The sequence below is a fragment of the Nycticebus coucang genome, chromosome 11, assembly GCF_027406575.1.
Source record: "Nycticebus coucang isolate mNycCou1 chromosome 11, mNycCou1.pri, whole genome shotgun sequence".
Classification (NCBI taxonomy): Eukaryota; Metazoa; Chordata; class Mammalia; order Primates; family Lorisidae; genus Nycticebus; species Nycticebus coucang.
In genome coordinates this window covers 83,664,582-83,679,959 of record NC_069790.1, presented here as the reverse complement: position 1 = coordinate 83,679,959, position 15,378 = coordinate 83,664,582, and the positions used below count along the sequence as shown (strand labels likewise).

Genomic DNA, 15,378 nt, shown 5'->3' with positions numbered 1-15,378 from the left:
CACATTAACAGTAATAAAGCAAGTGGAAAGAATGAATAGACTATTTTATGTGGACTTTCCTTATTTCAATCAGCCAACACACTTTTCAAAGGATCATTATATTTACCCCTTCAAAATTAGCTGTGTCTTCAGACCAGGAGAATGATTTAATAATATTAATTAGTTGATCTGTGATTCAGGAAATATAGATTGAGCATGCCACTCAAGCATGACAAGCTGCATGCCAGGCACTGGGGCTGTATCAAAGTCTGGGATGTCCTGTTCCTATAGAAAGCAGTCAGACAAGTCATGAGCTTTGACACCCTAAGTAGTGACTACACAGGGTAAGCACATGGTGCTACAGAGCGTCTTGGAGTTGCTGCCAATCTAGACTAAAGGTCATGAGAAAACTTCCCAAGGGAGGGTTCCCTGAGAACTGGGAAGACCTGAGAACCGAGAGATGAGCATGAGTGTGCTAGACCTATCTTTGACTGGGACTTTGAGATCTCTCAAGTAAAATGTCAGCAGAATGCACTAACTGACATAGCACATCCCCTACCCTACCTTTATAATGCACTTAGAATCTGGGACACGTCTGTTTATTTGTTTATGTGCATTCCGCAACCCACAGCTACAAGGTTAAGAGCTGCTTGATGTCTGAAGCTTTGGCTGGTACCCAGTTAGGATCTGGTACCTCAGATCCCAGTTCATGCCTAGCACATTGTGGGCATTCAAGAAGTGTTTGTTTATTTGATACAATATAGAGTTTGAGGAAGAAAGGTGTAAGACCTAAGGCCTGTGAATGGGTATGGACTTGATTCTGAGGATATTTTGAAGCTTTTGTGGGCTTTAAGAAGGGAGAGACATTTGCTGAGGTCAATATGGGAGGCAGAACCCTGTGTAGAAGATTTGTTGTAGCTAATCCAAACTAGAAATTACTACGGCCAGAAATAGAGGTGATCGTGGTGATAGATTCTAGGGACATTCAGGAAGCTGAATTGGCAGGACTTGGGGACTGATTACATAACAAAGGTGGAGGAGCTGAAGACTTCTAGGCCCTTTAACAAGTGGCTAGATCTTGGTGCTGTTCGCTGCATGGGGAACCCAGGTGAAAGAGGTCTAAAGGTTTTGGAGCAAAGTTAAATTCAGTTTCAGCCTGAGTTTTGTCTCCTGAGGGACATCCAGATGGAGATGTTTAGCAGCCAGTGTCTGAAGTTCAGGAGAAGATGTTGGCCGGGATATAGATTTGAGACTTGTCAGCCAATGAGTAATAATTGGCATCCTGGGAGTAAACGTGAACATCCAAGGAGAGTATAGAGTCTGAAAGTGAAAGTGCCTACATAGACCCTAAACACTGAGGAGGAAGAGTGGGGGACAGAGCCTGCTGCTGCCCGGGGGCAGTCACATCATGAAAGGCTCCGTTAATATTGTTGGCAAACCTGGTGAGCAATTTCAGTGGCGAGGGTAGAAGCCAAACTATCAGATTGAGGAATGAAGAAAAAGAAAAAGATATAGTGGATGTATGCAGTGTTTCAAGAAGAGGATAAGGTAGCTCCTGCAGGGTGAGTCTGGATATCAGAGGAGTATTTATGATGGAGAAGTCTTGAGAATGTTTAAACCTTGGTGATTAGAGCTGGTGGGCGGGGAAAAGCTGAAGATAGAGGAAGGAGGTGTTAACTCACAGAGGTCCCTGAGCATGGCAGGGAAGGAGAGAATTAGCCATGATGGGCAAGAAGATCATCTTTCCTGGTGTTAAGAGTGAAAGAGAAACAACTGGAGTGAACACAGGCTAGAGAACGTTTATTTAATTTGCTAAGGACTAATTAGTCGTCTGGTTTTAATCTGCATTTTAAAAGTTCAGATGTCACCTTTTACCAGATAAATTTTCCCTGTGCTCAATTTTCTTCAAAGCCAAATATCCACAATTATGTTCCTGAAACCAATAGTACAATATTTTTCAAAGATAATAACACTTGTCCTTAGTCTCTTATCCAAAGTCCTTAGTACCAAATTTCTTTCAGAAATCAGAATTTTTATAATTTCAGAAAAATAATGTGGTACGTATATAGGCAACTCCAGTAGGATCTATAGTGATGCAAAACATTTACTTCATTTGGGATAAATAAAGACTATAAATAGTTCAGGTCAGGTTTTGCTGCCAAATGGACTATATGACCAAATAATTATAGAGCATTTGGGATTTTGATATTGTAGTAAAGACCTCTAACACAAGCATTTTATATAGAATTTAGTATGTATCAGGCACTGCTCTAAGCAGCTGAATAGTGTTAACTCATTTTAGCTCTCAGAAGGACCCCATAAAGTAGGACCCCATAAAGTATTATATCTCTGTGAACTTGTGCCCTTGTTGCTGTAGAATAAATTCCTGGAAGTAACATTGTCATAGGATTGTCATTTTAAATTTTAATTGATAATGATGAAATATATATTGATATTTGCAAATTCAGCTTACATTTATTGAGCACCTTGGCTAGACAGTAGGGTTATCAAGACTAATAAAACAATCTGTCATTAAGGCCATCTAAATCATTATTATAAATGAACCTATTGTGTAAATCAACGATGATAATGGCTAACCTCCATGGAACACACCGTTACCCCACAGCCCTGAGTCAGGTGCAGCATAAGAGCCTTCTGTTCATCGCGCTTCCTCTCCCCTCTCCCCCACCATGAAGACTGATGGATACTATTAGTATTCCCGAGTAATTGGGAAAGTAAATTCTGTTAATATTCTGAATTCTTAGCTTAGGCGCTAAACTCGGCTTTTCCTTAAACTTTGGTAAACTTTCTTAAGTAGAATTCTTTTGCTATTAAATTGCATAAAATTTCATTTGTTACCTCTTTAAAGATAATAAGGTAGTTCTAGTCATACAATGGAGATGTTTGGGAAAGGCCAGATTATCAGAGGGAGAGTTATTTGAAGGGGTTGTATTGCACATTATAGTTAGAAAATAAATAGAAGGCAAAGTATAATTTAATAGAGTGACTTTTTTTATTTTTTATTATTAAATCATAGCTGTATACATTAATGCCATCATGGGGCACCATACACTGGTTTTATAGACCGTTTGACACATTTTCATCACACTGGCTGACAAAGCCTTCCTGGCATTTTCTTAGTTATTGTGTTAAGACATTTATATTCTACATTTACTGAGTTTCACATGTACCCTTGTATAATAGAGTGACATTTAATGGAAAATCCTAACTGATACTGGGATTAGACAGTAAAAATACCACATCACCCTACTGTTTTAAAAAGTGATAAATATGTTTCCCCTTCCACCAACATAGCCTAACCACCATAGACTATTTTCTATGTTATATATGCACACACATTTTTTTTAAATACAACCACCACACTGTTCATATTGGTTTGCACTTTTTTCCATACAGCAATCTCGTGGATATTATATGCATAGCCCAATACCTCATCCTCCTGAATCTCATTATATGGATGCTGCATAATTTTATCATTCCCCTTCTGATAGGCATTCAAAATTTTTCTGATTTTTGCTATTAGAAATGATCTTGCCATAAGCATTGTGGTATTATATCTCTGTGGACTTGTGCCCTTGTTGCTATAGAATAAATTCCTGGAAGTAACATTGTCATAGGATTGTCATTTTAAATTTTAATTGATAATGATGGAATATATATTGATATTTGCAAATGATTATTTTTGTTATGATTTATTTCTAGTGTCACTGCTTTGTCCTTCTTTTTGATCAGTTTAAAGAACGATTTTCAGCATTTCCCAGTGATTTCCCTAAGTCAAAATGAATTTTGAAAGTGTATAGTTCTCAAGTATCTGCTGAGACGGATAGTGTTTTAACCCCATCGTGCTTGAAGAGCCTGAAGGCCTCCAGGGTTACTGTTGAAGTGGCTTCTGGCTTTTTGAACTCTGTGCCATTTCTATCCCTTGGTCCTCAGGTACTCGTATGTGAGTGGCTTGAGTCACAGTGTCAGAACATAAGTGTGTGGGAGCAAAAACCCGAGGGCTGGTATCCTATATCGTTTAATTTTTTTTTCTTCCCTAGAACATGTAAGTATTTTAAAATTAAAAAAAGTAAACACTAGGTAGTGATTAAGATTTTTTTTTTTACCTGCTGTAGTGAGTAATGTTTTATTATACACCCACTTCATATGGGGGCTAAAGTTTTATCCACGTCTTGTAATTTCATGTGTATAAAGCCGGGAGACTGCTATTCTTTGTTGATTATGTCTTTTCATAAAATCGTGGAAATCTCATTGTAAGCATTAGATTATCCAAGTTCTGGCAGTGAAGCACAGCACTACTATCAGTCTTCGTTTGTCTCCCATATATTAACCCACTAGCTTTCAAAAATTATATTTGATCAAGCCTCAATCCAACATTGAACCTCCAAGCATATCCCATTATCTATGGGACAAAGTCCAAGCTCTTTGTCACGTGCCTGTCCTCAGTCTGCCTTCCAACCTCCTTATCCTCCATCCCCTTCCAAACACCCTTCTCTCTACCACTTAAAACTACTTGTGTCCACAATTCCTAACAAACCCTATATAATCTTTAATTCATCTGAATCATCTTTTCTATCTGCATTGCCTATGCCATATAACCTCATTTCCTTTGCCTAATGTATACTCTTATCACTCCTTCTCTGATCTCAGCTCATACTACAAGATCCAGCTTAGTGTCACGGCATCACTTTCTTGATGAAGTCTTCACAGTTTGCAATTTACAGTACCCCCTCTCTGATAGCATGCAGTGACATGCTGTAATTATTTCCTTGTGTTTTTGATAACCGTGGGTTCCTTGAGACTAGGAACCATGTCTTTGTGTCCAAGCACAGGGCCTGGAACATTAAATCTTTGTTGAATGAATGAACACTCTCAATATTTATTCCTGTTTCAATAAGCCATCTTTTTCCATTATAATTATTTTGACTTGTCTTTATTTGAATATATTGATTACAACAGAAAAATAATTCTATAACTCTAAAAGATGGAAGAGCACTTAGAAGTTATTTTGTACAATACACTTGAAGATTCTGTTTTAAGGATATAAATTTCAATGTGATAAGGATTATTAACACCCTTTCATTGAATTCAACCCCATATCAAGGGTATTATACTTTTGAAATTTATGGCAAATTTTAAAAGTAACACCAGATTATAGCCTAAAACATAAATAAAGAAAATGTGTTTCTAGAAGGCTCTGTCCTGTTCAGTGTTCTTTTTCTTTTTTTAAGAGACAGAGTCTCACTTTGTCACCCTCAGTAGAGTGCTGTTTCATCACAGCTCACAGCAACCTCCAGCTCTTGGGCTTAGGAGATTCTCTTGCCTCAGCCTCCTGAGTAGCTGGGACTAGAGGTGCCCACCACAAAGGCCAGCTATTTTGTTGTTGTTGTTGTTGTTGTTGTTACAGTTTGGCCAGGACCGGGTTCGAACCCGCCACCCTCAGTATATGGGGCCAGAGCCCTACTCACTGAGCCACAGGCGCCACCCAGTTTAGTGTTCTTGATATAATGAGACTCCTGGGCTATCTACCTGCTTCATGATTCTTTATTTTCTGGATGTCTTAACTCATGTTTCATGGCCTCAGAATTCCTCTTTCTGTGTCTCACCAATTCTGTTTCATAAACTTAATTTCTGTTTGTGCCATTCTTAATATGACAGTACCAAGGGTAAACAGAACAATTTTTTTTATGGTATAGCTAGAAAATCTTTCTAAAACACAAATTCTATCCTCTCAAACATCTGCATAACACCCTTCAGTGCTTCTACATTATTCTCGGGATAAATGTTTAAACCCCTTCCTGTCGAAAGCTGTGGGTTTACCTTTTATTTAATCCCTACTTATTTATCTTTTCTTTATCTCTATCTCTCAGCACAATTCTTGCCCCTGGTAGTCCAGGCAACCCTGTGCTCTCCCTTTCCTCTCAGGCCTCCAGATGTTTTTCCCTCTGTGTGGAATCGTCGACCCTCAGACATATCTTTGTCTGTAAAGCATGTGTGCGGTCTGTGTGGTTATTATATTAACATTCATGTCTCCCACCAAACTGTGAGCTCCACGAAAGCACAGAACACATTCAACTTCTTTACCATCACATGGCTTGTCACGGACGCTCCATAAATACTTGTTGCATGAATAAATAAAAGAATATATCTCACCTTACCAGGTGTCCTCATCATCTAATGTCACTCACAGTGGCTGGCATTGGGCACATAGTAAAGTACCCAACGTTTATGCATAAGTGAATAAATGATAATGATAATTTATAAAATCATAACAGCTGCTCCAGCTTTGCTTTTTATTTGACTATGGAACTTTTTGTTGTTTTGGAAGATTTTCACAAGAACTTTCTTACTTGAACACTGTACTTCCAGAAAGTAGCACCTTCCAGAAAGTGTACTTACTTCCAGAAAGTAGCACCTCCCTGTTTCTTTTTTGTTTTGAGCCCTGATTTGAAGAATGCAGTTAAATTACTATGTTGGGCTTTGTGAAATAAACAGAAAAAGAAAATGCTCCCAGGCTGCCAGGTTTAAAATGCCAGCACATTTCTGTGTGCTATCCAGCACGATATCACAGGCATGGCAGTGTTCTTTTATAAATTATAAAAGAGATCTTTTCATTATTTAAATGTGCAAAATAATTATAATTATCTATGTAAGGCACATATTTAGTGAAATGATAAGAAATGAAAAATACTTACAGACCACAGACAAGAAAATACCACTGTATTTGGGGTAGGAAGGAAGGGAATGTTAGTGAATCTAGCATTCAGGTCTCAGTGCTTTGAAATATTAGAACTGAGTTTAAATAAACCCTGCTGCGTGATGGTTCACAAATCCATGCTAAACAAAATGACATGTAAGTACAAAAATGGAAGATCTTTATGTCACCACAATGTGATACGATAAAACATTAACCTACAACTTAGAAATAAGAAAAATTGGGAAGTACTTTTTGAGTAATCAAAAAATTACATTGATATTTTTTTTTTTTTTTTTTTTTTGTAGAGACAGAGTCTCACTGTACCGCCCTCGGTAGGGTGCCGTGGCGTCACACGGCTCATAGCAACCTCTAACTCTTGGGCTTACGCGATTCTCTTGCCTCAGCCTCCCGAGCAGCTAGGACTACAGGCGCCCGCCACAACGCCCGGCTATTTTTTTTGTTGCAGTTTGGCCGGGGCTGGGTTTGAACCCGCCACCCTCGGCATATGGGGCCAGCGCCCTACTCACTGAGCCACAGGCACCGCCCCTACATTGATATTTTTTAATCTCCTTTAACTACACGAGACCTTAAAGCCCCCACATTTTCAAAGGATTAGAGCTCCATCCCACAAAGGTTAAGTAAATTGTCAGGGCCACTGAGCAAGTTAATTCCAGAGCCAGAATTAAAGTCTAAGTTTTCTGATTCCTGTGTGGTGTATTTTATTTTTTGCATAAGGTTTCAACAAATGAATATGCTTGGTTTCATGAATGTAAATGAAGCTTGAATGGACACTGTGGAAAGCTATTCAAGACCCTGAAAAGTTTTCTTAGGAGGAAATAAATTTACTCAATGTATAGGTATTGTCCCATGCTGCCACAGCCTTTTATTTTTTTAAATAAATGGGAATAGGAAAATGAGACAGCACCAGAACAGGTTATCTATCTGCAGCTCCTACACATGGAATAATCTTTCCTTTGTCCCCAGCACTACAAAAGAACTGAAGTTGCTATCCCTGAAGACAGATGTCTTGCTTCCTGTAGCTAATTCTTTCAGATGGTGTTTTCTCATGCAACTGACATCATAGTGCTCCCCCGCCCCCACCGCACAGACACATACACACCACCACTCAGGGTGTCTTCGAATTCTGTCACCAATTTGGAGGCAAGAAGATGGAACTTCAGTATTTTAGAATTTATTAAAACGCTTCCTAACTAATTGCTGAGAAAAACAAACAAATCTCCACTTTCATGATTGTTCTTTAATATCTCTGCAAGCAAGTGCATCAAGATAAGAAGCTGAGTGGGGTAAAACTTCTTAAAAGATAAATGCAAAAATCTTTTTTTTTTTTGCAGAGATTATATGTATTCATGTCTGAGAAACCCAAAAGAGTCAGCTGAAAAACCACTAAAATAAGTTTTAGAAATGCATTAAAAAGGGCTCCTGACAGTGTGAGTAGGCTAATGATGTACTATCCCAAGGGAGACTTAGAATGTGAAGTGTTTCCTAAAATTATCTGACCGGCAGTGGAATACATTTGGGAGACTCCGCTTCTGGTGATTCTGGAGACATGCGCAGAGTCTGTCTAGCCGTGTAAACACAGACGACCTAGTTTCTACGTGGCGTATACTACATATCAACATACGGGTGTTGATGCCAAAGATGCTAAAATAAATGCTTGTCAAAATATTTATGGGCTCGATTAAAGCTGTTAGAGTATATAAAAAAACAATACAGCTGCCACATGGTTCTCAGTTTTTAAATTCTATCTTTCTTCTCTTGATATGAGTGACAACCATAATCTTATATTCAAGCAGCTTACATGTTTACCATACTGTGTTGATGGGTCTGAGAAATGAAACTCTTTGGATTACCTTTTAATTTTTAAGATTTCTAGTTAATAAATCTGAATCAAAGATTCATTCATTCATTCATCAAATGCCTTTTTGAGGTGGGGGCACTCTATTTCATTCAATACACTTGGTACATTATCACCTTCACTCCCCTTTAGATATCCTGTGCTCTAGCATTTTGGGCCCTGTCTCTTATAATGGAAAGAAGACTTTCTTATCTGACAATAGCATCTGGCCAAGAGTGTTTTCAGGGGATCCATTGAAAGATAACATCTCAGTATTTAAAGGTGATCTTTAACTGGATCCCCTGAAAACACCTCACCAGATGCTGCCCTCTGGCCCAGCATCCCAGGGAGGAGTATCTTGGACTCCCCCTCATGACTACTAAGCACTTGACCCGGGCCCCAACTTAGCACACGTGCTTTGAATTGTTCTGCATCACACATTGAGGGAAATTCACTCAGATTTTGAGTGTATAAACCCGCACATATCCCATTAATGATGCATCTCAAGAACACCCTCTAAGAAACAGCTTTTTGTAAGAGATGTTTTTTGATGAATATAACTCTCAACATTCTGCACTCACTTAAAGGAAAGTAGAACAGAACCAGGGCAGTCCGTTCTCTTTAGTTAAAAAGTTCTGATGTTTAGGAAATATGTTTGCTTGCTAATCTCCTATTATACGTTTTCCATTGTTAATGTTCAGAACTAGAGCTCATGAAGAGAAAGGAAAAGTCATTTCCACTGTACCTGACAAAAAAAAAAAAGAAAAGAAAATATTTGGGAAGGGTAGCAGTCCAGTGGGTTTGGATTCCTTCCCTTGGGTAAATTTATTAAAGTGTGGCTCCCTTCTCTGTAACTGCTTTGGAAATGGTTACAACAGTACTCAGTGTGTGTGTGTGGTGACAGTTACAATAAATCAATAAAATGATCTGCTTCCTCCTTATCCAAGGATTTCCTGCTACAGATATTTACTGTGTTCCGAATATTGATACGCCCAGAGATGTTTCCAAAGGACTGGACTGTTATGCGCTTGGTTGCAAACAAGTAAGACATTTATATTGATGATAATTCCAACTCAATGTATGGAAGATGAGAAGAGTACAAAATAATCTGTTTAATTTGATCTCAAGTTTGAAATTCTTATTGGCCTTTAAATTAATTTCTGTCTTTTTAAAACAGATTCTTTCTATTCATTTTGAATTATGATTTGTTTAGAATATATTAACATGTTCAAAAATCAAACAATATAACAGATAATGCATTGAGAAGTTCCATTCCTGTCTACCCTCTCCACCCAGACTGTAGTAACCACTTTTGTCTCTTCCATTTTCTTCCTTTGTTCCTTTATCCAGAGCTTAGCAGGTAGCATAATATAGTCACTTATCTGTGCATTGTCCTGACGCTTAGAAATCCCGGCAGTCTTTCAAAATTAATAAAAAGTCCCTCATTCTTTTATGCTTTTTTCTTTTACAGCTGAGTGATATTCAGTGAATGGGTACACCACAGTCTATTTAACCAGTTCCTGGTTGCTGGACATTTGAGTCATTTGTGGTCTTTCTTAATACCTTTTAACTCAGTAAAATACATCAAGTATCCCCCATGTGCTGAGCGCAGGGAATAGGCTGTGGCCTTTAGGCTGGACACATGAAAACTCGAGTATCTTTGACTCATCCAAGGGGAGCGGCCAGTAGAGAGCTGAAAATCGTGCTCTGAGGAAAGTTGAGAACTAGATACAGACATTTGGGAAGTTATTAAGGTAAAGTGACTTTTAGGACTAGGAACCAGGAGAGAGCAGGGACAGTCAGAATGACAGGGCCATTCCAGAATCCGCACTGTCAGGGAGGTCTCTGCTCCTGTCCCCATGGTCTCAGGACACAGACTGAAGAAGTTCTTCAGGAAACTGGCCTTCTCTTCATTTCCAAACTTATTTACACTATTTCATTAGCATTCTCCCTTTCCAAGACCACACCGGCTGGCTTTTCCTTCCTCCTCTTCTCCAAAGGCCAACACCCTCCTGCTCAGGGTGAAGGTTGGATTCTCTAGGCAGCTATCTATAGGCCAAGGTCACCCCGTGTCTTTCCCAAAAGCCCAGATGTGATAGTGGTGAGAGCTGCAGGAAAGCAGGGTCTGAGTTTCATTAGATATGCTCAATCTGGCTTCTGCTGCAGTCTACATTTATAGACTGGGAGGTGTGAAAGTGATGTGTTAAAAACTTTGTGAAGTAACAAATAGTATAATATGGCATATTTTACATAAGTACAGAAGTAGCTTTTTTATTTTGAAGACTAATGGAGACTGCTGAAATAGCTTTCTTTAGAACTTAGCATATTTACTTTAATATCTGTGAGTGGAATCGAGTTATCTATTCACTTGATGTCTGCATGCTCCAGATTTAAGTGGGAGCTTTTGCTCATGTATCTGGCCTTGTTACCAAAGAGTAAATTTTCTGGGCATCTGGAGAGGGAGCCAGATGGGAGGGCATCCAGGCTGTGGACATCATCATCATTGTGTACCATCAACATTTGTTCATTCTGCCTGCCCCACGTGCAGGGGATATTGTAGATTGACTCGGAACTTTCAGTGGCAGAAATTCAAACTGAATGTAACTTTGACATTTTGTTCCTTACATACACGATGTCTGCTTGAGCTTGCTTAAAACCATGACAACAATGTGGCTTTTTGATATTAAATATAGCACCATCTCTGTCTGCTTCATCTTTATTCAGTATGTAAACACGTTTATGGTCACGGGCACTGCCTCTCCACTAGGGGTGGCTGGTGGCTGTAAGTCCAGCCTCCTTCATGGGCAGGACCCCAGAGTCTGGTGAGACATCTGCCTGGTGGAAGCAGGTGGCCTGCTGGATGCTCTTACTCACCTCCCCCACCCTCTCCTCGCCTCTTCTCATTTAATAGTCCCTAGCCATGTCCCATTCTAATTATGAAAACATGAGATTTGCCTTTGTCTATAAATGCAGTATGCAGTCCAGAAGTAAGCTCTCAACTATTTGTATTTTATCCGTAACACCTGTTACATAGGTAGAAACATTGATTTCTGAAAGATATGAACAATATTTTAAATATGTTAAAGAATATGCATTGGAAAGAAAAAGTTCCCACTTTGCCAAGCTGTGTAGAAGCAAGTTACAGGAATTAGATCTATGTCTCTGAAGTCGTCAACCACCTTTTCGTCCATAGTATTAACATTGTTAGATAAACGTTTGGTCAGGGCCTCTCAGAGACCTTTTAACCCAACCCCACTCTTTTATTAGTCCACTTGGGTGCTTAATACATGTCAAATTGTTAGCAGCTGGCTGAGAAGTTGTCATTGCACTATTCTTGAAGGCAACTGAATTGCTCATCCCTCAAAATGATTGTTCTTTTATGTATTGGTCCTTTCCTCTTACGTTTGCAAGTAAATTAAATGCCTTGAACTTTCATCCATAAGCTATGTTGTCCCACATCTTGTAGATTTCCTGCTTTTTTGTGAAGTCCTGCCAAAATCTGTGACCAGACACCTGGTGACTTCCATGGTTCATTCTTTATTTCCACCTGTCTGCCTAATATCATGTAACATAGCAAGTATGTCCACTCTAAATTCTGCAAGGGCAAGAAATATCCCTTCTTGTTCTTGCTTGCTGCAAAACTACCTTATGCCCACTGTAAGTTCCTGGTAGATGTGTCTAATGAGGACAACTGCTCAATCTAAGAAAGAAGAAACATAAGGAAGATGAAAAGTAAGTACCAAAAATATAGGACACTGGAGACAAGCTTCTTTCCACCCCCTTCCCATACACATTGTGAAATAAAGCACAAAAATAAAGTCACAGCTTTATATACATATTTTCAAAGAAATAAATCTTTTAACACACTTGCTTACTTAAGAAAGTAAAAACTCTCTGGGCCTTCAGTTTAAATTTCAAGTCCTTATTGTGTTTATCTGGTGTGCATTTCGCCCTCAAACGTATCATACATTCACCAATTTAGCTTTCAAATGAGATCTCTGTAGCAAAGAAGTGATTTGTTAAATCGTGGATGAGGAGATCATCCTTTCATTCACTGACCTATTTGGCAAATATTTTCCAGTGCCTAATGTATAAAATACGAACTATAAAGATAAAGAGCATAGGTGTAGGAGAGTGTTTATAAAAGGAACTTTGTTCAGGACTGGAGTAGGAAGGGTCTTTCATAAAAGAGTAAAACTGAAAAGCATCAAAGGAAGAATATTCCTGTTGGTAGGAATAGCACATACAAAGGGCCTGTGGTCAGAGGCCCAAATATAGCTTACTCAAGGAACTGAAAGACTGTTAGTGCAGCTGAAATGTGGGGAGGAAAAGAACTAGTAACACAGGGTCCAGATACTGATGGGTAAAGAGATGAAAGAAAGAAATGAGAGAGAACCAGTTACCCTGTTTCCCCAAAAATAAGACATCCTCTGAAAATAAGACCTACTTATAGGAAAGATAAGACGTCCCCTGAAAATAAGACCTAGTACATCTTTGGGAGCACACCTTAAAATAAGACACTGTCTTATTTTCGGGGAAACAGGGTAGGAGCTTACTGCAGCTATCCAGGTAAGAGAAGGTGATGCTTAAGCAGGTGGATAGCAATGAAGGTAGTGGGAAAATTGATTTTGAAGATAAGGTTGACAAGACTTGCAGGTAACTGGATCTGGGTGGAAGAGAAAAAAAAGTAATTGAAGATGTTCTTGGATTTGGGGCCTGTGAACAAGGATGAATCATGGTGCCATTCACTTAGTTGGAAAATATGGAGAGAGAAGCATTGGGGGTGAGAAAAGTGCACATATGGTCATTTATGTTGAACCTAAATTCAATATGCTATTAAATCTCCAAGTGGAGATGCAGAAGAGAAAGCTGGACTTGTTTGTATGGAGCTCAGGGAAGAAGTCTGCAGACATTCAGCATCATCAGCATATGGATAGGATTTGAAGCCATGAGACTGAATGGGAACACCTGGGAAGAAAAAGCAGCTTGAAAAGAGAAAGGATTTAAAAATGCACTAACAGTTTTACAAGCTGCATGTTCAGAGTTATCAAATGTGGTGAATAACTATGACAAAGCATCATTAGGCTGTGCCCTTTGTGGTACAGTGGTAAACACAATGAAATTCCCCAGGTGTCTTTGTGGTCTAAGTTCCAGCCTTTCTTTTTTTTTTTTTTTTTTTAAGTTCCAGCCTTTCTCTGCCCTCTCTTCCATTTGTAAGGCCATTCCTCAAAGTGAGAAAGGATGACCATGTGCATCAGAATCTCCTGCTGGAGAAGCTTAGGTGGTGGTGAGGCCCTGAAACATTACACATCTTTACAGTGATTCTCATGCAGGCTGACGTTGTTTTTTGTTTTTGGTTTTTTGGTTTTTGTTTTTTGCAGTTTTGGCCGGGGCTGGGCTTGAACCCGCCATCCCTAGCATATGGGGCCAGCTCCCTACTGCTTGAGCCACAGGTGCCGCCCAGGCTGAAGTTTAGATAAATTCCCTGGGTGATTTTCCAGAATGTTCATGTGCCCTCGATGTCTTTGTGATGATTTTTGCCAACCCCAATTAACCCACCAGGTTGCAGAGAAGTTGTCATACTCCAGGTTGAGATTTCCTTAGTTTTTCCAATATATCAACATCAACATATTCAATACCCAGTTTAACCACAAAGGTCTTTTTCTTAATCCATGTATGATTTTTTGGAGATGACCTTGTGCCTGAGCAGATTATCATGTTGGAATAATTTTTCAAATAACAAATTATAGGTGATGAAGTTTCTGAGCCAGGGAAAGAGGGAGAAATAGGATTGCTTGAAAATAATTCCTAAATACAAGAATGAGATGGCAACTGGGAAGCAATGAAGCCATAACTCCAGTTTCCTGTGCACTGGCTGTTCTTTTATGTATCAATTTTATCTTGCTGTGGCCATAGATTATGGTTATCAAAAATGATTCTGTGCCTGCATTTCTGTGGCAGAAACCACTGATTTGGCCATTTGTGGCAGCAGATTGCAAACCCTTCTTGGCTATTGAGATATCCCAATATTCAAACACCGAGTCATGAGTGAAAGAATGAAAACAGAGAAGCCACATGGTTTTGGATAAATTGGAACAAGTGAAGAAATCTTCCTCAATTCCAAGGCATCTGTTACAATGAAGGAGAGATAATGTAGAAATGCCATTAGCTGGCTGGAGGGCCTGTGTGTGAGGAACCCGTGTCTTGAAAAGCTCTGAGAGCTGCCTGTGTGACTTTTACTGAATGGTATAAAAGTAAATGAAAAGCATGTGAAATAGAGTCATTTTAAGATCTTTCTAACCCTGAGCAGCCTTACTTTGGAGGCCTTACTCCTTTTTATACCAAACATTGCATAGACCCACGTGCCACATTAGATAGAATTGTGCTGAAGAAAAAAATTAAAAGCATTTTACATTTGCTTCTCAAATTATTGGCCTATGAGTAAATCATTTAATTTTGATTGGCTGTGATTTCTCCGCATGTATGTGTATTATAATTTAGTGATTTTTTGAAATTATGCAAAGTAACCTATAATATTTTTAATGTAAAAAGTAGCATTTAAAAAATCGGAGAATTAATGAAATTTGTCATGTTACTTTCTATGGAAATGTAACTAATCATTTTTATTTTTATTTTATAGTTTTCATTTGGTTCCATAACCTTTTATCCAGGTCTCAATATTTTCCAAAATCCCTGAAAGGTTGATAGGCCCCACTCATAAAGCAGCTCTGATAAGGCTGCTCAAATCTAGAACTAGGAACTGCATGCCCCATTAAAGAACCAAGAGAATTTGCCTAAAATTACAGAAGTCAGGAAATGCATCTGT

General features: G+C 38.9%; 1 protein-coding gene across 4 annotated transcripts in view; it reads left to right on the top strand.

Moving 5' to 3' along the window:
• DOCK4 (dedicator of cytokinesis 4) overlaps positions 1-15,378 on the top strand; it is a 471,167-nt gene that overhangs the window by 371,702 nt on the left and 84,087 nt on the right. For all 4 annotated transcript variants that reach the window (XM_053609306.1, XM_053609304.1, XM_053609303.1 and 1 more), the window contains exon 27: positions 9,500-9,594. In XM_053609306.1, coding sequence (XP_053465281.1) covers positions 9,500-9,594 — 95 coding nt within the window. The remainder of the gene's footprint in view (positions 1-9,499; positions 9,595-15,378) is intronic.